This window comes from Mustela nigripes, chromosome 1 (assembly GCF_022355385.1).
Source record: "Mustela nigripes isolate SB6536 chromosome 1, MUSNIG.SB6536, whole genome shotgun sequence".
NCBI classification, from domain to species: Eukaryota; Metazoa; Chordata; class Mammalia; order Carnivora; family Mustelidae; genus Mustela; species Mustela nigripes.
In genome coordinates, this window is record NC_081557.1 from 85,865,438 (window position 1) to 85,891,658 (window position 26,221).

Consider the following 26,221-nt stretch of genomic DNA (forward strand, 5'->3'; position numbering starts at 1 on the left):
TATAAGTAAAGAATGATGCTTCTGCCCTTCTCCACTACTAAATACAAATGTGTGTGTAAATATATGCTTATGTGTTCTTCAGATGAATAAGAATTCAGAATACATCAGGGGTACTAGCTTCTAATTTTCTGGAATTCAGAATTCATCAGGGATACTAGCTTCTAATTTTCTTTCCTTGCACTATTTTTGTCTGGATTTCGTATCAGGGTAATGGGGGCCTCATAGAATGGATTTGAAAGTCTACCCCATTCTTTAGTTTTAGGGACTTGAGAAGGACTGGTGTTAATTCTTCTTTAAATAGTTGATAGAATTTATGCTTGAAGCTTAGATTTTCCTTGTTGAGAGGTTTTAGATTATTAATTTAATCATCATACCCCTTACGGTTCTGTTCAGAATTTCTTTGTATTCATGATTTATTTTAGCAGGTGGCATGTTTCTAGGAATCTATTCATTTCATCTAGATTATCTAGTTGGTGTATAAATGTTCATATAATCTTATTATCCTTTACTTTTTATTTCTGTGACATCAGTTTTATTGTCTCCTCTTTCATTTCTAATTTTACTTATTGGGATCTTCTCTCTTTGTTCTTATTTAGACTTGCTGAGGGCTTGCCAATTTTATCATATAAAACAGCTCTTATTTTCAGTGATTTTACTATTATTTTCTATTTGATGTATTTCTGCTTTATTTGTTCTTTTCTTTCTAGTTCCTTCAGGTATAAAGGTAGGTTGTTGAATCAAGTGTCTCTTCTTTTTTAATATAGATGTTTATCATAATAGATTTCCTTCTTGGTGTCCATGTGTAAGCCTAGCACACACCCTCACATATTTTCTTACTTGGTAATATACTCACATACATTATTGGGGCTGTAGTTTTGATTTAAAGAAATATTTCTGGCATTTTGTTTTTGTCACTTAAAAGGCTTTATTTAATGCATACATGTGTTTTGTGTCTATTAACATTTTTAGTTATAGCTACTTTTAATACTTTTATCTTTTAACTTCCATATCAAAAGTAAAAGAAATTTACCCACCACTTTTATAATGCAATATTCTGTATGGTTATATGTGTTTACCTTTATCACTTTATTTTAGACTTTTTTAAGGTAACATGATGTTATTTAGTGTCCTTTCTTTTCAACATTTTTCTTATAAGGCAGGTTTAGTGGTGATGAACTTCTCCAGCTTTTTCTTCATGTAAGAAAAAAATGTTCTCTCTTCTCCTTTGGGTATTTATGTAGTCTTGGTGGACCCCCTTTTTTCCCTTTCAGTTCCTTGAATAGATCATCCTACTCTCTTCTGACCTGCAAGATTTCTGTTAAAATCCGTTGAATTCTGCTGAAAAATCCACTGATGCTCTTATAGGGGTTTTATTGTATGGGATAAATTGCATGTTTCTTGCTCCTTGAAAGTTCCCTTTGTCTTTACTTTTCAGTGATTTGATTATAATGTGTCTTGGTGTGGATTTCTTTGAAGTTTTTTTTTTTGTTTGTTTGTTTCTTGTTTTTTGTTTTTTGTGGGGGGTCAGGGTAGGGATCATTTTTGCTTCCTGGATCTGGATGTTCATTTCCTTCTACAGATTTGGGGATTTTTAAGCATTTTTCCTTTGAGAAATCTTTCAGGTCATTTCCCAGCTCTTTTTTGGGGATCCCTATAATGCATATATTGGTCCATCTGATATTGTCTAATAATTCTCTTATTTTCTTTACTATTTTTCATTCTTCCTTTTGCTACTTTGATGAGTAATTTCAAATGACTTTTTAAAAAATTCTATGATCCTTTCTTTGGAGTGATCTGCTATGCTGTTTTAACCCTCCAGTAAATTTTCCAGTTGGTTATTCTGTTCTTCAGCCACATGACTTCTGCTTGGTATTCTTTAGCGGTTTCTATCTCTTGTTTGATATTCTCAATTTTTTCTTTGTATTGTTCTCTGACTGCAGTGAACCTTCTTATAACAGCTATTTTGAATTCTATGTCAGGTAAATGATATATTTCCTTTCATTAGGGACAGTTTGTGGAGATTTATATTGTCTGTTTGGGGAAATATTGAGACTCCCTGGGCTTGTGTCTGGACATTAGACAAAATATCTACCTGTCCTAATCTTCATGAACTAGCCTTGCACTAGAGAAGACCCACACAGTAAGCCTGGCCAGATGGGGAGCCTCTTACTTTTTTTGTCATTCCCTCCAACTTTCCTTTATTCTTTTTGCTTCATTCCTTCTGGAGTATGTCAGATCCCATCAGCACCCTAAAACAAAACAAGCAAGACTGAAGTCAGTTCCTCAGGCAGCTCTGTAATAAATTGGGTCATTAGATACATGATTGGAGGAAAAGAGTTTTGTACTGATAGCTGTGTGCTAAGCCAGTGGGATGTGTGTGGTAGGTAGGTGGCTATTGTGATTTCCAACCCAAACTGCAGTCTCTGTTTTCTCTCACCTTGTGCAGCTAAACTATGCCATGTTCTGTGTCCCGTCACCTTTCTGAAACATAAAGTACAAGAGCTAGTTTTATGGGTAGCTCCTAAACAACTTGAGGCTTTGGATGTATGGTACACCTCTTTCCTTTTCCAGGGAGTAGCTAGGAACTGTAGGATTTTTGTCCCAATCACATGTGCTATGCCAACATAGGTTCTATGACAAGAGGTTATCTTTAATTTTCCTAACAGCTTTAATATGTCTGGTTTCAGGCATGCACTGGGTGCCTGACCATCTTAGCCAGTTTCTAGATTTCTTATAAAGGGAATCAGTATGCAAATTGTTTTTGAATTAGTGTGTCATGTAGAAAAGTAGAGATTAAGGCTTCCTCCTCCACCATTTTGCAGAATGGGGAATGGGTCTTGGCTATTCCTTGAGGGGAGGTATGATCCCTACAGGGAAGGGAAAAATTGATCAAATTGTTGAATCCCTAAGGAACTGAAGACAGATTATGGTCCAGGGTGTTTATAGAATCCCCACAGTTTCTGATTACACTTAGAGATTTTCCTTGGGGAAGACACTGAGCAAGATTCTGCCTTGTTTACAACCAAGTACATTATATAATCACACTCACATTATATCTTCTGTGACTTACCAAGTGGCAAAACTGATAATAGTAAAGACTGTTTTTGTCTACTGTTTAAGGGAACTCAAAGTCATAATCAGAAATTATGATCTACAGTTCTAAAAGATTTTCTAGCGTATATCAGCAATTAAGTGTTGGCTGCGTTTTCTTTGAGTTAAAGGAACAAATTTCACAGTCTGAAATTGTCCTTCCATGACAATGGGAGTAATAATGATAAGGAAGCACCAAAGTTTTCTGGCTTAAGGTGGGTGAATTTCTAAATTTCATTTTTATTCATGTCCTCCTTTTTTGAGATGGAAGTCTGAGGATCAAAGATATGTCACTTTCCCCAGTTTTGCAGTCCTGAGTCTCAAGTGAAATTGAGAAAAATCTGCCAGGAGCTGGGAGTATTTAGAGATATTGTAGGTGGTGGTCAAAGAATGCATTCTGTCGGTCATAAAGTTCCTCTCCGTGGGAAAACTCTTGCTACTACAGATTTGTGACTTTGATTCTGTGACATGGAGCAGTAACCTCCTGTAGACTGGTCCCTTGGTTTTGGATTAGAAACAATCTACTTGGTTTCCACCACACCAACTCCAATCTTCATTAAAAGTGGCTCCACGTCTCAGTTTCCAGTTTTATTGCTGAAGAGAGGGCTCAAGTGAATGAAAGTGATTGAGGAGAGAAAGATAATTCTGTCCTGGTGCAAACTTCTCCCTTAAGTTTTGAAATTCTTTGTTACTTAGCTTACAGAGCCCAATAAGGAGCAGTCTGAGTCACTCAGTCTCATCATTGTGGTAAAAGAGTTTATGGGTCCAGGTTGGACTAGTCTTTTATCTTCCCTGTACATACACCACATTTGGGAGAGGAGATATGGTGGAAAAATCTGGGTTTTTCTCTTTCTAACTTTTTCCTTCTGTGCTCACAGATCCCCTTAGAGAAGAATGGCTCGTGGAAATGTTTCCTTTGTGACTGAATTCATTCTGGCGGGGCTCACAGACCTTCCAGATCTCCAGCTCCCCCTCTTCTGTCTCTTTCTAGTCATGTATGTGGTCACTGTGTTGGGAAATTTGGGATTGATAAATCTAATAGGGCTCAATTCACACCTGCACACCCCCATGTACTTTTTCCTCTTCAATTTGTCCTTCATAGATCTCTGTTATTCTTCTGTGTTTACACCCAAAATGCTGATTAACTTCACATCAAAGGAGAATATTATCTCCTACAGGGGATGCATGACCCAGCTTTACTTTTTCTGTTTTTTCGCTATTTCTGAAGCTTATGTGCTGACATCAATGGCCTATGATCGCTATGTGGCCATCTGTAACCCACTCTTATATAATGTTGCCATGTCGCCTAAAGTGTGTTCCATCCTTATGCTTGGTTCATATTTGATGGCATTTTCAGGTGCCATGGCTCACACTGGATGCATGCTGAGACTGACCTTCTGTGATGCAAACACCATCAACCATTATTTGTGTGACATTCTCCCTCTGCTCCAGCTCTCCTGCACCAGCACCTATGTGAATGAGCTGGTGGTTTTCATTGTGTTGAGCATCAATGTGATTGTGCCCACTATTACCATTTTTGTCTCTTATGGTTTCATCCTATCTGGCATCCTGCACATGAGCTCCACTGAGGGCAGGTCGAAAGCCTTCAGCACGTGCGGCTCCCACATAATTGCTGTTTCTCTATTCTTTGGCTCCTGTGCTTTTATGTATCTTAAACCATCTACTGCTGGTTCTATGGATGAGGGGAAAATCTCTTCTATCTTTTACACCAATACAGTTCCCTTGATGAACCCCTTCATTTACAGCTTCAGAAACAAAGATGTTAAACTTGCCCTTAGGAAAATTTTGAGTAGGAAACAGTTTTAATAGGAAAGAATGTCTCTCTGCTGTTAGTTACATAGCAGGGAGGTTTTTTGTTTGTTTGTTTGTTTGTTGTGTGTGTGTGTGTGTGTGTGTGTGTGTGTGTTTCAGCAGGGAGCTTTTATGTGTTTCAGGAAAATATTTTCAGGAGTAGCCTTCTTTGCCTATTTTTTTCTGAACATGGTCAAAGAGATTTGAGTCTTCTGTCTGTAATTACTAGGTCTTTTTTTTTTTTTCATCATTTGCACAATGCTTTCACTTTTTTCCTGTTTATCAACAGGAATGTAATATCTGAGTTTAAAATTTTTTTCATTTAAACTTCAATAAATTATTGAACACTACATCTGAAACTAATGTTGGCTAATTGAGTCTAAATTAAAAATAAAAGTAAATAAACAAATAAATCTTATGTATCTCAGTACTAAAAAAGAAGGGAAAACCAGAAAAAGATGAATAGTCTCTAAATTATTGAATTGAGCAACAACAGAGTTGACACTGTAGCACTGGGCTTGTTCTTAACTGCCACTTGCTATTAGAAGCACAAATCAGATAGTGTGATAGTATGTGTATACTCCTGTTTCTTTTCTCTGATTGGCAATAATATATCTGTTTTTTTTTTTCTTAATTTATTTACTTTAGAGGGAGCTGGGGAAAGAGAGGGGAGGAGAGAATTCCAAGCAGACTGTGCTGAGCATGGAGACCAATATCAGGACTCAGATCAGGACCCTGAAATCACAATCTGAGCTGAAACTATGAGTTAGACACTTAACCACCTGCACCACCTAGGTGCCCCAAGAACATATCATTTTAAGTGGCAGAAATAGAAGTTTTAATAAAGACTATTATTTTTAATCTATTTTGCATCTGTAATCATTTTACAGGAGGCTTCTTTTGGCAGGGTTGGTTTTATTTTTAGACACTCAAAGTAGTATGTAGCTGATCAACAAAATGTATTTACTGTATGGATGAGAAAGTGAAGATCAGAGTAATTAATAATTCACCCAAAGTCACACAGCTACACAATGACAAGTTCTAGAGTATCCTCTTAGTCTTCTGATTTCAACTCTACTGCTCTTTATGATATGCTTTGCTTCTACTTTATTATTTTGTTTCAATAAACAAGGACTATGAGAAAACACTTCTAGTTTGAAGATTGTTTCTACATTGTTCCAGGATGCCACATGAATTTCTCTCATGCTGGGTATTACGTTTTTATTTTTTGTTTAGGAAAACAAACAGGTTTTCCCTTCTTTTTTAGTACTGAGATACATAAGATTTATTTGTTTATTTACTTTTATTTTTAATTTAGACTCAATTAGCCAACATTAGTTTCAGATGTAGTGTTCAATAATTTATCAGTTGCATATTTTACCCAGTCCTCATAAAATCACATGCCTTCCTTAATGATTTATGAGATTTAAAATAGGAGTTTTCCCCTTATTCAGATTATATGACTTTATTCAAACAGATAATCAGTAGTGAACATTAGCATCTATGCAATGAAAATTTAAAATCATGGCTTTTGTATTTGGTTTTACTTAAACACCACTAAATTTAACAATATTAATTTTTTTGTTAATAAACATATCTAGGTCATTGCTTCATTTCACTCTTTTCCTCTAATTAATTTTGACTTAGACCTGTTGTCAAAATATTAATTGAGATCTCTAAGGCTTGATCTGTATCTACATTTAGAATTCTTTTTTTAAAATTAATTTCCTGAGGTATAATAGGTTACAAATACTTCATCAAAATGAATGGAAAATAAAAAAAAAAAAAAGAATGGAAAATTGAACAGGGAATTAAAAGAAAATAAATAGTGAAGTGCCAGCTTCCCTCAGTAAGAAATGAAGAAGCAGATGTGTTGTGTTCCTCCAGGAACCCAACCGGTTTCATGACCATAAATTTACTCTCATTTTAAAATAAAAATGTTTAAATAGCTCTTAAGCAGATTCTTCAGATAGAATATTTTAGATTCAGTCAAATTAAACTTGCATTTTAAGAGATTTACTCATAGTAGCCACATCCCAGCTACCTGGTATGTAAGAAGAAGCAATCCAAAGAGGAGAAAACTCCTACGTGAATATGTTAAATATTGAGAATGCAGGGGCACCTGGGTAGCTCAGTGGGTTGAGCCTCTGTCTTTGGCTTGGGTCCCATTCTTAGGGTCCTGATATAGAGTCCCACATCTGCTTGGCAAGGAGCCTGCTTCCCCCCGCCCTCCTCTGCCTGCCTCTCTTCCTACCTGTGATCTCTCTATCTAAATAAATAAAATCTTTAAACAAAATATTGAGAATGCAAAGGTAAATTGGACATGGGTTCTAATTCATTGAGAAGGTGATGTTTAAAGTGAGTACTTAGAAAAAATCTTTTTTGTCTCTGACAGAGACAGAGAGCATGCAGGAGTACTAGTGTGGGAGGGGGAAGGGCAGAAGGAGAGAGAGAAGCAGACTCCCCACTGAGCAGGGAGCCTGTCCTGGTGCTTAATCCCAGGATCCTGAGATCTTGACCTGAGCCAAATATAGATGTTTAACAGACTGGGCCACCGAAGTGCTGCCCCTGAAAAAGTATCCTTTTAAGGAAGTTTACTGTCCAGTGCAAAAGCTCCTAAGATGATACTTCTGGCATGTTTGAGAATACAGAAAGGACTACTGTATTAAATAGAAGGAATAATAGAGAGAGTTGAAGGAGCTGAGGACAGACATGTAACGAGGGACAAGATCATGGTGGAAATTATTGGTAATTGTGAAAGTTGCACTTTCACTAAGTGAAATGGAGTACTAGATTAAAACATAATACATAATATATACATACACATAAAGCATATATACAGTATAGATGTAATATATCACAACTATGACACTACCACCTTGATTTGAGAAACTATTGTCTCTGACTTGCATTGACACAAGACCCTCCTAATTAAATGTCTGCTTCATCCAATGCCTTCTACAGTTTATCTCCTAAAAGCAGCCAGTACAATTTTTCTCCCCAAAAGATACCTTAGGCAAATAAAGAAACCCAGTGTTCTTTCCTTCCTTTATCATGAGTTATATTCTAGGCTGTTTAGAAAATCCATGATCTAACAAACATCAGAGGTAAAAGGTGTTTTCCTTTAAGTGGGTCATTGGTAAGACAGTCATACCCAAGTAAATTAAACTTCCCATTACTGCAGTTCTCTTACAAAAACTCCTAACACTGTAGGATTTGCTAGGGCACATTTCTGAGTCCTGTTTTTCAGAAATGTAGTTGTTCATTGCCTTTCCTTATAGGGTTTCCATTCTTTTGATTTGTTTTTAATACATCATAACTTCTAGTTGAAGCTTTCTTATTTATAATCAGACCTTCTTCACATGGGAAGGCACAAGGATGCCCCTGAAGGGAGTCCAGTGTCTCCTTTTTAGTATAATAAGCAGTTATGGAGTTTTTTTGTTTTTGTTTTTTAAAGATTTTATTTGTCAGAGAGAGAGAGCACAAGCAGTGGGGTGGCAGGCAGAGGGCAAAGCAAGCCCCTCGCTGAGCAAGGAACCTGATGCAGGACTCAATCCCAGGACCCTGAGCCAAAGACAGATGCTTAACTGATTGAGTCACCTAGGGGCTCTGTGTTGCAGAATTTCTTAGCAAGAATTTAAACCTCAATTTATATAATTAATAATTTTCTGTTTACCTTAGATCCCTTTCCAAAATTCTGCATAATGAAATTTCCCTTCTCTTACCTAATTTGGTTAGTCTAGCAGTTTCAAAGATTATACAATATATTGGGAAGATTCTAAATAAGGGACAGAAAACTAAGAAGACACTTCAAGGAAACCTAAAATTAAAATTTCAAAAGGTATAATCCTAATGATGATCCATCAGATACTTAGTGCCTGGCAATCTGTTCCATCTCTCTTTTAGGAGTTACCGTGAAAAAGAAGTTACAAATACACACACACACACACACACACACACGGTAGCATGAGTTGTAGTTTTCTGCTTGGAGGCACTCTTTTTTTATGCAGTTTGAAACATTCAGTGTCTGATTCTTTTTTACTAAAAGGACCCTCGCATGTTACAAAACGATGTTCCTCCTCTCTTCACCACATACATATAAGTAGTGTATGTGTAAATATATACTTATATGAGTTTATCTGCACACAAACACAACTACACACAAATAATTTATAACATGATTTGACTATCTTGAGGCAATTGGGTTGATTTAAAGCTTAAAACAGTGAATTTACTTTAAAAAATAACAATTATATTCTATATTGAAACTGAAAAACAATCCTGGCCTGCCTTTGGCTCTGGTCATGGTCCCGGGGTCCTGGGATGGAGCCCTGCATCAGCCTCTCTGCTCAGCAGGGAGCCTGCTTCTTCCTCTCTCTCTGTCTGCCTCTCTGCCTACTTGTGATTTCTATCTGTCAAATAAATAAATAAATAAATAAATAAAATCTTAAAAAACAAACAAACACAATCCCTGTTCTAAATACCTTTTACAAACTCTTTGTAGGTGGCAGATTGTGTTGATGCTCTATCCAATAGGTATTACTCCTCCAAATATTCTTAATGACAGAAACTTCATTTTCTTTGATAGAGGCTGAAAATGGGAGATTCTCATTTTTGTCAGTTTTCCTTGCAGCTGTGTTGGCCATGTGGCATAGCCATATGACTGCAAAGCCATTGAGGACATAATCTATTGGCATCTGGAGATGATTTACTTCATACTACAAGGAGATAATGTGAAAGAATTCTTTTGCCTTGTTCCTCGCTTTCTTCTTTGGATATATTGGTGTTTAGATGTCATTCTTGGAGCTATGGTGACTGTTCCGTGACCATGAGATACCAAGCCTGAGAAGGAAGGCCAACAAATGAGCATGGGGAAATGGAAGAGACCGAATTCTTGATGAGAATGATTAGTTGCTGAACCAAATCTAGAATGATCAAGTTTTAAGCTAGGTGAGAGAAACAAGCTCTTGTTAAAAATGGGTTTTTAATTGAGCATTTTGTAACTTGAAGCTAGAAACTTTCTAACTAGTAACGTAGGTAGAAGGTTACCTTCCCAGGATATTAAATAAAAAATATGTTACTTAAATAAATGACCATCGTTGTGAAATTCTTATTCCCTTTCGGAAAACATTGAGGAGAGAAACTGTAATTTATCATGAGGAGATAGTAAGTTTGTGCAGATTTAAACTTAAATTTTAACTATTATCTTTGGTTTCCCTGGACTATGATCTTTGTTTACTATACCCTATGGTTTTAGAAATATAAACATTCTCCAATATTTTTTTATTTTATTTGTGGAAATGCCAGAAGTTTGTATAACACTTAATGTGTGCAAAATACATAATCAAAATAGTTCTTTCAAGTCTTCCTACTAAGTAGAATTCTGACTCAATTTCTTCTTTAATTTTATCCAAGAATTAAACATAATTTTGAGACTTACACTTTTATTACAAAATACTGATTGCCGAATAGGTAATGGAAAACCACTGAAAGTTCTTAAACTAAGGAGGGACAGAGTTTTGCTTTCAAAGATTATTCTAGCAGCAGTGCACATGGCTGAATAAGAGGGACTATGTGGGAAAATGCTAGAATAGTAAGAGGTACTACAGTCTAGCCGTACAGTTCAGTTAAACTCAAAGAGCCTGTGTGGTGGCTGAGGGACAAGGATAGAAGTCACTATGGTCATAGGCATTGTTTCTTGGAAGGTAAGAAATGTGGAATGTTTTCTGAAGATTTGCATCCAAATAACAACATGATTTTCAGAAATATTTATTGAATTTCTTCTCTATGCTCTGCACTGATCTTAACCACAGGAGAAAAGTACTAAGCCAGATAGAGGAGATGTTTGTCCTTATAGAACTTACAGTTTATAGGGGAACATAGAAATTAAGGGGGAAAAAAGTCTGATGAGTATTATGATGTATTCATAAGGGTATAAATAATGACCACTGACATTTATTGTCTATCATTATATGCCAGGCACTGTTCTAATGATATTATTAAGGAGAGAGAGGGAGATAGAGAGAAGGAGACAAATCAAGAAACAGACTCTTAACTATAGAGAACAAACTGATGGTTCCTAGAGGGGAGGTGGGTGGGGGATGGGTGTATTAGGTGATAGGGATGAAGGAGTGCACCTGGCGTGTTGAACACTAGGTGTTGTATGGAAGTGTTGAATCCTTCTATTGTAAACCTGAAACTATATGTAAACTGTAGTTGAACTAAGTGGAATTTAAATAAAAACTTTAAAAACATAAAGCAAAGATTTAATTAACACAACAACCTAATGAAAGAGATACTATTTTTGTCATCCTTATTATACAAAAATGAACCAGAGAAACAGAAGTTGACTAACTTGCCCAAGGTATTATTGGGAGTAAGAATGGAAGTAGGAAGATAGGCTTCATACACATAACCTCTACCTCCATTGCCCCTACTCTTTTCTATGACGAGAAGAAATTGAGAACTCCAGTTACTGAAGTGTTGCATAAAATGCTAATAAGTGGGTCAGGTAGAAATTTCCAGTAGGTGATTAAAAGTATAAATGTGAGAAGGAACATACAGAATTGAAAATTATTTTAGAGACATTCCAGGAGAGAGAATAACTGAGTTATTGCAATCTTTAAAAAATTTGAGACTAAGAAATAAGGAGTTCTTATTTCTTAGAGGCAGAACCCTTGCAGAAAAAAAGCCCACCGAGGATATGTGCACAGAGGAGGGATGAAACAACACTGTAGATTTCCATTCAGAGATAAAGGCAAGGGGAAGAAGGGACTTTACTTTGAATCTAGGGATGTATAATCCCTAAGGTGAAATGAAGATGAGTGAACTATTGAGTCCCTGAGGAACTAAAGACATGTCATGGGCCAGGGTGCACAATCTCTTTATTTGTTTACACATAAAATCTGTTCCCTGTGGGAAGGGCTGAGCAAGCTTCTACCCTGTTTATAACCAAGTGTGTTATATCCTTAAACACATTTTAAATCTATGTCCAATCAAGTAGTAAATGTGGTAATAATAAAGGCTTTATTTTTCTCTGCTTTTCAAGAGGACATAATCAGAAAGTATGATCAGAAGGATTTCAAGGGTATATCTGAATTTAAGGCAGGCTGAGTCTTATTAGAATCAAAGCCTCTGAGCCTGAAATTGCCTTTCCAGGACAGGGGTAAAGTTAAATTACCCCAGGAGAGGGGTAAATACCAAGGATTAGAGAGCTCTGAGGCTTTCTGACCTAAGGAGGCTGAGTGAGTATCTGAATTCCATTTATAAGAACACATTCCTGCTTTTGAGATGGAATTTCAGAGGTCTGAGCTATGCCACTTTCTTTCCCATTTTGTGCAGTATTGACATTCAAGTGAAGCTGGCAAGAGAATGTGTTTGAGGGAGATCAGAGAATATTCAGAGATTAGGGGCACAGCGGATGCAGTATCTCCATCAGTAAGTTCCCTCTCTCTGGATGGAACTCTCACTCTTCCGGATTTATGGCTTTTCCTCTGTGACATGGGGCAGTAACTCAACCTCCCCCAGACCCTGGTGCCTCATTTAGGTATCAAAGAGTACTTTTAATTCTCACTCCTTCAAGTGAAATCTGCATTTGAGGCCAGCACGGGGTTACTAAGGATTCTGCCTCTAATTTCCCTGGTAAGGAGAGGGTCAAGTGAATGAAGAAATGGTGAGAAGGATGATTCTGTTCTGGTCTCAGCTTCTCCCTTAATTTTTGCAGGAGTCATGTTTCCAGAGACCAAGTTCAATGGACTTGCCTCAATAGGTTAAATTTGTGATGCGCTTTGCTAAATTTAGTTTATAAAGGCTTTAATAAAGGGAGAATTAATTAGTGTCCCTCAGGATCATGATAGTGGTAAAGGCAGATTCTATGTGTCAAGGTTGGGCTAGTCTCAGGCACTTCCAGTGTACACACTCGCCTTAGTACAAGATCTTGCAAGGAGAGCTGAGTTGTTTCCTTATGTACCCCTATTTTTCTGTGCTCACAGATCGCCTTAGAGAAGAATGGCTCGTGGAAATGCTTCCTTTGTGACTGAATTCATTCTGGAGGGGCTCACAGACCTTCCAGATCTCCAGCTCCCCCTCTTCAGTCTGTTTCTGGTCATGTACATGGTCACTATGTTGGGAAATTTGTGCTTGATAATTCTAATAGGGCTCAATTCACACCTGCACACCCCCATGTACTTTTTCCTCTTCAATTTGTCCTTCACAGACCTCTGTTATTCTTCTGTGTTTACACCTAAAATGCTGATTAACTTCACATCAAAGGAGAATATTATCTCCTACAGGGGATGCATGACCCAGTTTTACTTTTTCTGCTTTTTTGCTATTTCTGAATGTTATGTGCTGACATCAATGGCCTATGATCGCTATGTGGCCATCTGTAACCCACTCTTATATAATGTTGCCATGTCCCCCAAAGTGTGTTCCAGCCTTATGCTTGGTTCATATTTGATGGCATTTTCAGGTGCCACGGCTCACACAGGATGCATGCTGAGACTGACCTTCTGTGATGCAAACACCGTCAACCATTATTTTTGTGACATTCTCCCTCTGCTCCAGCTCTCCTGCACCAGCACCTATGTGAATGAGCTGGTGGTTTTCATTGTGGCAGGTATCAATGTGATTGTGCCCAGTGTCACCATCTTTTTCTCTTATGGTTTTATCCTGTCCAGCATCCTGCGCATTAGCTCCACTGAGGGCAGGTTGAAAGCCTTCAGCACGTGCAGCTCCCACATAATTGCTGTTTTCCTCTTCTTTGGCTCCTTTGCTTTTATGTATCTTAAACCATCTTCTGCTGGGTCTATGGGTAGGGGGAAAATCTCCTCTGTCTTTTATACCAATGTGGTTCCCATGATGAACCCTTTCATTTACAGCTTGAGAAACAAAGATGTTAAACTTGCTGTGAGAAAAACTGTGAGTAGGAGAGTGTTTTGATCAGAAACAGTGTCACCAGTTAGTCACAGGACAGAGAGCTTCTGTTTTTAATTACAGTAACTTTATTGGTATCCTGCTTATCCTATCCCTTTCTTATCATGCTGAAGTAAACTTGAATCTTCTCTCAATAATTTATTTTTGCTTTTTGTAGAGTAGATCTCTCTTCACCATTGGCACACTTTCCTCTCCCTTTTTTTCATTTGGTAATAATATTAAGAAAAAATTTATTATCAGGGTTTTTTTTGCTCTATCATTTGAACTTCTATTTTTCTTTCTGGAAATAGAAGACTTGTCTACAAATGATCAGATCAAGGAACATTTGAATGATGTACTGTCTCTGCCCCTTGTCTTGGCAGCATGAAGGGGACAATGTCTTCCTACTCTCAACCTTCCAGCATTCACTGAACAAGAATGTGTCCCCTTTCATGCCAGAGATGGAAGTTTCCGTACGGACTGTCAAGGAGAAATGACTTTGCATCTATAAACACTGTGCATCATGTCTTCTTTTCCAAAGAGTTTTCTTACCTTTGCATGGTCAACCCTGCACATAACAGGTTGTCAAAATATGTTTATTCCATGGATTGGAAATTCTCTGTCTTCTGAAGGAAAAAGTCTAGACTAAATTCTTCATCTTCTTACCTCAAGCCTACCACTGTTTGTAGTGCACTTTGTTTCTACTTTATTCCATTACATGTTGTTTCCATAAGATGGAAAACAAGAAAACATTTCCAATTTGAAAATTGACTGTGCTTTGTTCCAGGATGATACATGAATTTCTCTCGGGGTGGGTATTACTTTTATTTGTTTTTTTTTTGTTTGGGAAAACAGTTTGATGTTTTTTCCCCCCGACTAGGAAAGGGAAGGCTTTTGGGGCAAGTACAGTTCAGAAATGATTGGCTCAAATGAAATGTTACTTCTTCAAAATAAAAAAAAATGAATCTGTGATGGAAGTTAAGGAATACATTTGTGATGAGCACTGAGTGATGTATGTACAGAAGTGTTGAATCGCTGTATTGTATACCTGAAACTAATACTACTGTGTTAACAAACTGGAATTTAAAAGCATGGAGGACATTAGGAGAAGGAAAGGAAAAGACGAAGGGGAGGGAAATCGGAGGGGGAGATGAACCAAGAGAGACTATGGACTCTGAGAAACAAACTGAGGGGAGGGGTTTGGGGGATGGGTGAGCTTGGTGATGGGTATTAAGGAGGGCATGTATTGCATGGAGCACTGGGTGTTATATGCAAACAAAGAATCATGGAACACTACATCAAAAATTAATGATGTATTGTATGGTGACTAACATAAAAAAATACTAAATAAATAAATACTTTAAAAAATTAATTTGGGATGTTTGCACATACTTGTAATTCATAGAGCAAGGCATAGGAGGGAAAGGAGCCCAGAACATATAATCAGGCCCGGGTTCAACAAGACACATGGCCAATAAATATAAGGTCTTGCTATGCAGAGTGGTCATGAGGATTTAAACCACTTTACAAAATCAGTTTTAATCCTGCTCTATATAGTGCTATAAAAATACAGTCCATAAAGCTTTCATAAAATTTATAATGTACAGTGTGCAGACAGTGGTAGTGTTTGGAGGAATGAAGTGAAATGCTCTGGTCACATTTGGGGGACTAAGTGATAGAGGATATTTCAAAAGATAAAGTAGTGAATAGTAATTAAAACTCAGTTTAGGAAGAAGGAATCCAGAAAGCAAAATGATGTATGATAAAAATCCATTCTTATGATTCTCCTCCTCTTCCTGGAAGGCCCTAGAAATATTATGGGGATTTCTCAAGTTATGTGGTATAAAAAAATAAAGTCACCTTCCCAGGACTTGAAGACATGAGAACAATTAATTCAGTACTGTCTTTTGGAGGCTTCTATATGCTACTTCTTACCTATTTAAGGCACAAAACCCTCAAGTTGCAATTAGGCAAGCAATGACAATTCAGAAGAAACTTTCAGTGAGTAACCAAATCAAATTATGACTGTATTTTCTGTAATAGGATGTCAGATTATTTTTCTTTTGAGGAAAGACAAAAAATATTTTATTCTAAAAATCCTTGACCTTAACCAAGGGATAATGTCTACATTTTGTAAGATAACTTTAATAATATTTTCTTGGGAGAAGGGGGTGGGATTATGGACATTGGGGAGGGTATGTGCTTTGGTGAGTGCTGTGAAGAGTGTAAACCTGGTGATTCACAGACCTGTACCCCTGGGGATAAAAATATATGTTTATAAAAAATAAAAAATTAAAAAAAAAGACAACTTTAATAATATTTTCAATTTTAGTAGATATTTTGAAAGTTGGCATGACTGGTACATTTGCCTGTTTGTTGGTAGATGTTTTGCATGACTGCTTATAACCACATCTCCTAACTCCAATTAATATGCTTGATTTTCACTTTATTTATATAAAATGGTTGATCTATGTTGGTGTTTTCTTCCTTTCTTTTCCTTTATTTACTGTCCCTTTTCTTTTTCATTTTCTTTTCTTTTCTTTTAAAGAGAGGTAGGGGAACAGGGGCAGAAGGAGAGAGGGATAGAGAGAATTCCAAGCCAACTTCAAACCCAGAATGGAGCCCCAGGCAGGACCCAAGCTCATGACCCTGAGATCAGGACCTGAGCCAAAATCCAGAGTCAGATGTTCAACCAAGTGACCCACCCAGGCTCCCCTACTGTCTGTTTTGATTAAATTGTTTTTCTTATTGAGATTGAAGTGTATCTATATAAGTAAATAATATGTGTGCTATTTGGGGACCTCTGTAGACATTGCAGAAGTGTGTCCATCCACTCTGTTTTTATTTTATCACTATTTCAGGTGGCCCCAAATCCGTGTTAAACCTGGTCACTAATCTTTCATTTGAGAAGTCTGAAAATACAAGTTAAATTGTTTCATTTTTAGAGAGGGTAAGCTTTCTTTCAAATTAGTTTCCATTTTTTCCTGATTATTTTTGAAAAAAATTAACAAAAGTTTAAATAAAGCTTATTAAATCTAGGTTTGGCAAAGTTTTAAGAAAGAGACTCAGGGGCCTCTGAGCTGCTCAGTCAAAGAGACTGCCTTAGGCTCAGGTCATTTGAGCCTAGAGTCAGGTTCTCTGCTCAGTGGAGAGTCTGCTCTTTCCTCTCCCTTTGCCCTTCCCCACACTCATGCTCTCCCTTTGTCTCAAATGAATAAATAAAATCTTTAAAAGAAATTTTTTAAAGATTTTATTTATTTCAGAGAGAGAGAGAGAGAGCACACAAGCATGAATGGGGAAGGGGCAGAGGAAGAAGCAGACCCCTTGTTGAGTAGGGAGCCCATTGCAGCCCTCCATCCTGAACCCAAGGCAGATGCTTAACCGACTGTGCCACCCAGGTGCCCCAAATGAATAAAAATCTTTAAAAATAAATAAATAAATAAAACAACTTATCTATAACTTTTAGTTAGCAACACAAGCTCTATTTGGACTTCTCTCAAAGGAAGGGAATCAAGTTAGGGTGATTTACATGTAAAACATAGAGTTATCCTTAACAGTTTTTTGTTTTCTTGAGTTATCTGAATAGAATGAATGAAATAATGAGAAGAAAAACATAGATAGATGATAGATAGATAGATAGATAGATAGATAGATAGATAGATAGATGGTATCTTAGTTAAATTGGTAAGCCATGAGATTTGCTAGGACCTGTGAACTAGCACAGAGATGTTTCTAAGTCAGTGTAAACACTTCGAGTTTCAGGGCTTAATGGAAAATGGTCCTCCTAGTTAAAGAAAGTTCCCTGATTACATCCTGATTTTGTTTAATTGACCCTTTCTTAAGCAGGTTGCTATTGCTGCTGATGATCAAATTTGTAATGATTAGAGCATACTACAGTTAAAGACTGATAAAAAAAAAAAAAAACAGGAGTAAAAAGGGTTTTGATTTCTATATTCCTTTAATTTCTAAACCCCAAATTTATAGATCTCCATCACTCACTTGTTTATACTGCCTTCCTACACACACACACTCACACACATACACGGTCTTTAGTCTTGTGTTTTATAAGATCACTGTGTAACAACTAAGACAGGGAATGCAGCCCACGTTTTTAGAAAGTTTTTATTTAAATTCAGATAGTTACCCTAAAGTGTAATATTGGTTTCAGGTGTACAATATAGTGATTCAACATTTCCATGCAAAACCTGATTCTTATCCAGCCCCCCCCACCTCCTTCTGGTAACTTTCAGTTAATGTGTTGTTGGATTTGGTTTGCTAGTATTTTATTGGGTTTTTGCATCTATGTTCATCAGGTATGTTGGCTTGTAGTTCTTTCAGTGGGGTCTTTATATGGGTTTGGTTTCAGGTTAAATCTGTTCTCATAAAATGAATTTGGAAGTTTTCTTTCCTTTTTTATATTTTGGAATAATTAAAGGAGAATAAGTAGTAATTCTTATTTAAGTGCTTGGTAGAAATTGCCTGTGAAGCCATCTGGCCCTGTTTTTTTTGTTTTGTTTTGTTTTGTTTTTTGCTGAGATTTTTTGGTTACAGATTCAATTTCTTTTTTCGTTATTGGTCTGTTCAAATTTTCTAGCTCTACCTGTTTCTGTGTTGTAGTTTATATGTTTCTAGGAATTGCCCAATTTTTGGCATATAGTTTTTCATAATATTCTCATATAATTCTTTGTATTTCTGTGGTGTTGATTATTTCTCTTATGTCATTTGTGATTTTATTTACTTGATTCCTTTTTTTTAAAAGATTTTTATTTATTTATTTAACAGACAGAGATCACAAGTAGGCACAGAGGCAGGCAGAGAGGGGAGAAGCAGGGTTCTTGCTGAGCAGAGAGCCTGATGCGGGGCTCAATCCCAGGACCCTGAGATCATGACCTGAGCCAAAGGCAGAGGCTTTAACCCACTGAGCCACCCAGGTACCCCCACAACACACTTTTTTTTTCCTTGATAAATCTGGTTAGAGGCTTATCAATTTTTATTTATTTTTTTCCCAAAGAACCAACTCCCAGTTTCATTGATCTATTGTTTTGTGTTTTGTTGTTGTTGTTGTTTTTAGTTTTTATACCATTTATTTCTGCTCTCATCTTTATTATTTCCTTCCTTCAGCTGGTTTCAGGTTTTATTTTTTCTTTTTCTAGCTCCATTAAGGCATAAGGTTAGGTTATTTGAGTTTTTTCTTGCTTCTTGAGGTAGGCCTGTATTGCTATAACTTCTCTCGTAGGACCACTTTTGCAGAATCCCAGAGGTTTTGGACGATTGTGTTTTCATTTTCATTTGTTTCTACTTTTTAAATTTCTTTTTTACTTCCTGGTTGACCCATTCATTGTTTAGTAGGATGTTTTTTAACCTCCATGTATTTGTGGTTTTTCCAGATTTTTTCTTGTGGTTGACTGCTAGTTTCATAATGTTGTAGTCAGAAGAAGCATGATATGACTTTGATTTTCTTGAATTTATTGAGGCCTGTTTTGTAGGCTACCATGTGATCTATTCTGGAGTATGTTCTCTGTGCAACTGAAAAGACTATGTATTCTGGTGTTTTAGGATGGAATGTTCTAAATGTATCTGTTAAGCCCATCTGATCCAGTGTATCATTCAAAGCCACTGTTTTCTTGTTAATTTTCAGTTTAGATGATCTGTCCATTGCTATAAGTGGGGAAGAAGACATAGTTTAACACATTGCTTGCAGAAATGTGAATTATTGTAGCTTTTGGGAAAACCATCTGATATTAATTAAAAGAACATTTTGGGAATATATCCCATTGAAATAAAACTAATGGTATATCAAGATGTATGCACAATGATGATTATTTTACCATTGCTTTTGGTGGTAAAAGAATGGAAAATTATGGATTTCCATAGATGTGTATTGTTGGATATGTTATAATATGCCAAAACATAGAATTTTGGAGATATTTTAATGAAATATTATTAAATGACAAAAGAAAGAGGTCAAGAAATATGTAGTTTGTAGTCAGCTGTAAAGCCCTTATAAATCTATTTGGTTATATCAGCAATTAGGAAAATAAAGGAAGACATTGTAAGTTGTAAACTTAAATAACTGGGGCATGATGGAATGAACGGGAGCTAAGACAGGAAAGAGGGTGCCAGAAAAAGGCACACGAGAAGTGATGTGTCTAAAAGATACGAAGAGTGCATTGTATGACCACCTGTGCTATACTGTTAACACTATGTATGTGTGGGAAGATAGGTATGTATGTGAAATATTTTATGGGGATTCAAAATATTATTAGCTATGTGTTAGCTGTTGTGCCTAAAAGCCAATGAAGCACTAGGAGAAAGAAGAGAGAAAGGATCTCTACCTCATTTGTCCTGGAAAAATGTGCAACCTTGAGTAGAATATTGAGCTTCCAAAGACACTAGGGTATAAGCATCTTCATCTGCGTACAGTTTTATACACTTGTTTTTCCCAAAGGGAACTATGGCGATTCTCCTGGGGAAGCCCCTGTATCACACCCCTAAGTGCTCCAAACCCAGAATAAGATCACGTACATGATGCTCCCTGTTACAATCTTGAAAACAAAGACAGCTGTTTATATTTTTTTAAATAATTTAATGATCACCTCTGGGCAAAATCATTATTGAGAATAACAATCTTTATCTTAATGAGTCTCAGAGCAAGTCAAAGACTGAGATTATAAATGCTCTGAACCTCCACACAATTGGAATTACAATTACCGCCCACAGCAGCAGAACTTTCGTTTTGGAGAGCAGTGTTGGAGAAGAAACCACAAGGCAGTTGTGAAGTCACTAGGCAAAGAAGAGTAAGCATTGAACCCTTTATGTTTTTATGTCTTTCAAAACCCAGAGCAATAGAAAGTAATAAACTTTTCTGCTTTTACCAGCTCTGGTCTGGGTACAGATGATTAAGGGGTCTGCATAGGAAGAAAATCAATATTACAGGTAGTACTGAGATTATGGGGTTTGCAGAAGGATTGCCTCTAGTCCTTAGAGAATTTCCTATGAATGAAACCTAGCTTCCATTCCTGGCTTAATGGCTTTTCTTGCTGTGTGTGCTTGGGAAACCAAAGAGTCTCTGTAAGTCTGTTTCCCCAATCCTGCTATGGACATGTGCTCATGGTCTCTACCCTACACAAGTGTCCAGTCTGGATGTGGCCAGCACAGGTAGTCGAAGTTTGGTGACTAAAGATTAACAAGTACAAACTGGAATAAATGAAGGAATAGAAAGTACTAATGACAAACTTAACCAGGGAAAAGATGAGAAATTTCTATACTTCTTCCCCTCTTGAAATATTTCGCCCAGTGTTACTTGAAACTATGTTGATGCCTCCCAGATACTTGTCTTATCTTATATGAGCAGAGCCAGATCCTGTAAAATAACTTCCTATAAAATTAAACCTCAGCAGAGTCTGTTGGCTTCTTGACTCCAGAATGGCCTGACATGGGATTGCATAGGAAGTCTGGATTCTGCCTCAATATGATTCTACTCTCCTATCTTTCAGATCCTACTGGAAGAGCATGGATATGGAAAACAGTTCCTTAGTCACTGAGTTTATCCTTGTGGGTTTAACCAAATATTCAGAGATCCAGCTGCCCCTGTTCTTCCTGTTCTTAGGAATCTACATTGTCACCGTGGCAGGAAATGTGGGCTTGGTCACTCTAATTGGACTGAATTCTCACCTTCACACGCCCATGTACTACTTCCTCTTTAATTTATCCTTTATCGACCTCTGTTATTCTTCCGTCATCACCCCAAAATTGCTGGTAAACTTTGTGTCTGAACCAAACACCATCTCCTATGCAGCATGCATGACTCAGCTTTTTTTCTATTGCTTCTTTGTCAGTGCAGAGTGCTATGTATTGACAGTAATGGCCTATGATCGCTATGTGGCCATTTGTAAGCCCCTACTGTATACAGTCACCATGTCCCCTCAGGTCTGTTCTCTGCTGGCTGTGATTGTATATGTGGGGGCATTTATCGGTGCCTGGGCCCACACAGGATGCATGCTGAGGCTGACCTTCTGTGATGCCAACACCATCAACCACTACATGTGTGACATCCTCCCCCTCCTGGAGCTCTCCTGCACAAGCACTCATGTCAATGAGCTGGTAGTTCTCATTGTTGTGGGCTTTGATGTCGGTGTGCCCAGCCTCACTATCATTGTCTCTTACACTTTTATCCTCGCTAGCATCCTTCGCATCCGTTCCACTGAAGGAAGGTCCAAAGCCTTCAGCACTTGCAGCTCACATATAATTGTTGTTTCTGTTTTCTTTGGGTCAGGGGCATTCATGTATCTTCATCCTTCTTCTGTCTTGTCCATGGACCAGGGAAAAGTGTCCACCGTGTTCTACACCATTGTGGTGCCTATGCTCAATCCTCTGATCTATAGCTTCAGGAACAAGGAAGTTAAGGTTGCCCTGAAAAAAAGGTTGAGTAGAAAAATATTTTCCTGAGCCAAAAAAACAGCCCTAATTATCATAAGAAAATACAGCTTTCTTTTAAAATTCTCTTTGTTCCTCTATAGAGGGTTCCCGCCCCCCCCCCCCATGGAGAAAGAAATGAGGACAATAGAGTGTTGGACTTGGAATTAGAAGGCCCAAGTTGAAAACTCTCCCAAAATAGGGGCATTCTATTACTTTAGAGGGCTATTGGGAAGAATAAATTAATGCAAATGGATGTTTGTAGAATAATATTGGGGGCCTAATACTATGTTTCCTCCTTTCTTCTTCTTTCTGTTCTTTCTCTTTCTTTTTTTTTTTCCCTGTTTTCCTCTTACACTTTAGAGGGAACATTCACAGACTCTCAGCTCTTCCTGTGATCTCCATCATCATGAATGGCACCATCCTCTACTAAATTGCTTAGATCCCAAACTAGTATTTTCCTTGATTCCTCTAACTTTGCTTTTCCTCCACACCTAATTTATTAAGTATTGACAATTCTTGTTCTCCTCATGGAACTACCATTTGTCATATGGAAACCAGCCTCCTGATTGGCCTTTTCCTCTCTTATCTTTACCCCTTGAAATCCACTCTCTGCATTGCAATCAAAAGGCTCTTTCCATGCTTTCAATAAGATCTCATTTACCTTAGTTTACTCTGTTCACTGAAGTTGTCTTCAAATGTACCAAGCTCCATGGTACGTCAAACAAGGATTATATCTTAACCTTGATCACGTCTCCAGCCTGATTTTCTGTTATTATAACCCCCTCCTCTCTGCCTTTTCTCTGGTAATCTATTAAAGTCATACTGAGGTTCCCCAAATTTAATAATTGTTCTGTTGCACATTTCCCACAAGCTCTTTCCCTCACCCTGGAACATCCTCATGTACCCTGTCCATCCCTCAGGAATTAGGTTATCCAGGACCTTTGGGAAGTCTTTTCTGGACAGAAGGGTGAGGTTAGATGACCTTCAGATATACACTGATAGCATTCTGTGGTACAGGTCCCATTGTACTGAAATTCTTTTCCCCTTCCAATGTAGTATCTGACTCTATTTATTTAGTTATAAGAAAACTTTAAGAAACTCATTTTCAGGAAAACTTAAAGTTAACTACAAGGGAGTAGGTTATGTAAGAAAGATATATTTCTCTAAGTTGGATTCTTAAAAATCTTAAGAAATCATTTGAAAATGTATAGATCATTTTTGGGGTTTTTTATGTTTTTAGTTACCATACAGTACATCATTAGTTTTTGAGGTTGTGTTCTATGATTCATTGTTTGCATATAACACCCAGTGGTCCATGCAATCTGTGCCTTCCTTAATACCCACCACCAGGCTCACCTATCCCTCCACCCTTGCTCCCTTCTGAAACCCTCAGTTTGTTTCTCAGAGTTCATCGTCTCTTGAGTATTTAGGGGGGATTCTCTTGTTTTTCTTTGCCTAACTTTCCTTGAAAATTCCTTTTGCTCATGTTTCCTCCATGGTTGATTGGTTATCTCATCTATCTATCTATCATCTATCTATCTATCTATCTATCTATCTCTATTTTTCCAGCACACTCTTATTACCTGTTTCTAACCCTCTTTGTTTTCTGTTTGTGCTTCAGACATCGCCTGAAGGGAAACAGCCACCTAACCTGTTTTATAAAGTTTAAGTGCTCTGTTTTTTACTTCCCAGAGTGGAGTAGTCAGGCCTGCCACAGTAATGAAAACAATTCTCACATGCTTTTGTCATTGTCTGATTATATGTCTTCTCTGTCAGGAAGGTCACTGTGTATATTTCCCAATGCTTAGCAAAGTGTCTAGCACTTAGTAAAGGCTCAGCAAGTATTGGTGGGATGAATGAATGTTTGCTATATGACTTTAAATTTTGAGTCAAAAGGAGATATTTGGGGAGAAGAGTCACTCAAAGAATTGTTAATACTTCTCCCTCCTAGAGTGAGTTTCTTAATACTTTGCTTTCGTCTTCCTCTTCTTTTCCATCTTCTCTTAAGCACAGTGATGGAAAACAGAGATTGATTTAGTTTTATATAGATGGCTGTGTGTATTCAGGAACCAGGGAAAGGGAGGCATGCATTGGGCAGACTTCTAGCAGCAAGATAGAGTAAGCTCACAGTTTCCGGTGTGAGACTACCTGGGTTTAAATTTCAGGTCTGTAATCTGCTAATTATGTGATTCTGAAAAAGTTACTTAACATTTTAAGATATCTTTTTCCTCAATTCTAAAATGAGAAAAATAATACTATCTGCTTAGAAGGATTTTTGCAAAGATCGTTATCCATTTGCTTGGGGTTCAAGATATAGTACATGGGGTATAGTTCTGGGTTTGCCACCATATAATAGTGCCATTTCATTTTAGAACCTCAGATTAGTAACTTGCAAAATAAGAGGCTTGGCTGGATTATACCAAGTATTCCATCTATTTAAAAAATCTTGTGATAATTGTGTCTCAGTTGTTGATTTATACACTACTAGAGTTGACTTGGAAAGTTGTGACTTGGGTATGTGTCAGAATCATTCAGGAAATGCTTGTAATTATGATCTCCTAATTCCTTCTCAGACCTATTCAATTAGGGCAGGGTTCAGGAATATGCACCTTGAAAATTCTTTTCAAGTGATTATGATTTTATTGTGTAGGTAACTGGTGATTTGGGACTTTCCACTCTTAACACTCTGTGACTTTAAAACTGTCTCTGGACAGGAAAATATGTGGACACTTATAACTTTACCAGAAAGGAGATTTTCTGGTGTCAGGAAAGTTAATTATTTGAAGAAGGGAAAAGGGGTCAGTAGTGTTCACTATTGCACAGATGTTGAGGGAAGTAAGCATCAGACCAGGTCCTGTACTGAGAATTTACAAACTTGGCAAGTTTATGGAAATGGTAGAAGCAGAGACCCAACTTCAGTTGGTTAAGGAATAGAGGAAAAGGAGAATGTAGAAAAATATACTTACCTTACTCACTTAAAACACATTAGAATAATAGGTCAGTGGAAACACAAAACCTTAAACTAATCTCATGCACATTTAAGTATTTAGAATATGATAAAGTAGCATTTCAAATCAGTAAGGAAGTATTAGATTGTTAATAAATACTGGTAAAACAATGATTTGTATTCAGAAAAAAAAGTGCAGTTAGATATATACTCATGTATATATAAAAATAAATTCCATGTGTTCTAAAAATTAGACATAAAAATTTTTAACTATAAAAGAGCCGAAGAAAATACATGTAACTATTCATCTAATCTAAGGGAAAAGACAGAAGAAACCATAAGAAATACTTTTTTTAACCCGATAGTGAAAACTTCTATAAATATAAGAATAACAAATAAAAGGTATTAATTTACACTCCTACCGTATGACTAGATCCTGCATGAAATATAATAACCTATATGATCGTTATTAACCTCCCTTAATAAGAGAAAAAAGGGTGGGAACTTAACTAAACATTGCATGATTATGCAACGAGTAAGGTGAACACTCAACTTTGAACCTAGGCAATCTGGATCCAGAATTCCTGCTCTTTACAACTGTATTGCCAATTTTAAAAAGTACAAAAGAGGAAAAATTAAGTAATACATTTCATGGCTTAAATACATAAAAAATACAACTATTACGAATACCAGGACATTTTAAACATAAAATTCTGTGTAACAGTGATCTCTGGGCAGACCATAGGGATTAGAAAAGGTAAAACAGCACAAACATTAGTATTTGGTAATATTTTAGTTCTTCATATGGATCGTAGTTTCAACTTTTTTATTTCATGACTATACTTTTTTAATAAAAAAACATTTTGTCATGTGTCTGATAGCAGGATACAAAATCAATGTACAGAAATCAGTGGCTTTCTTATGCACTAACAATGAAAATACAGAAAGGGAAATTAGAGAATCTATTCCATTTACTATAGCACCAAGAACCATAAGATACCTGGAAATAAACCTAACCAAAGAGGTAAAGGATCTGTACTC

The 26,221-nt window shown here is 36.9% G+C and overlaps 3 protein-coding genes across 3 annotated transcripts; all 3 read left to right on the top strand.

Moving 5' to 3' along the window:
* Positions 1–3,984: 3,984 nt before the first annotated feature.
* On the top strand, positions 3,985–4,917 carry LOC132012409 (olfactory receptor 8B3-like). Its single transcript, XM_059392370.1, has one exon. The coding sequence runs from the start codon at positions 3,985–3,987 to the stop codon at positions 4,915–4,917; it is 933 nt and encodes a 310-aa protein (XP_059248353.1).
* A 7,992-nt stretch (positions 4,918–12,909) lies between these two features.
* Positions 12,910–13,842, top strand: LOC132012414 (olfactory receptor 8B3-like). Its single transcript, XM_059392384.1, has one exon. It carries the CDS (start codon positions 12,910–12,912, stop codon positions 13,840–13,842), a length of 933 nt encoding a protein of 310 aa, XP_059248367.1.
* Positions 13,843–21,327: 7,485 nt separating this feature from the next.
* On the top strand, positions 21,328–22,263 carry LOC132012421 (olfactory receptor 8B8-like). Its single transcript, XM_059392396.1, has one exon. The coding sequence runs from the start codon at positions 21,328–21,330 to the stop codon at positions 22,261–22,263; it is 936 nt and encodes a 311-aa protein (XP_059248379.1).
* The last annotated feature ends 3,958 nt before the right edge of the window (positions 22,264–26,221 follow it).

What these genes read in the sequence shown, in the direction of transcription:
- LOC132012409 (XM_059392370.1), top strand. Translation starts at nt 3,985, where the DNA reads ATGGCTCGTGGAAATGTTTCCTTTGTGACTGAATTCATTCTGGCGGGG.
- LOC132012414 (XM_059392384.1), top strand. Translation starts at nt 12,910, where the DNA reads ATGGCTCGTGGAAATGCTTCCTTTGTGACTGAATTCATTCTGGAGGGG.
- LOC132012421 (XM_059392396.1), top strand. Translation starts at nt 21,328, where the DNA reads ATGGATATGGAAAACAGTTCCTTAGTCACTGAGTTTATCCTTGTGGGT.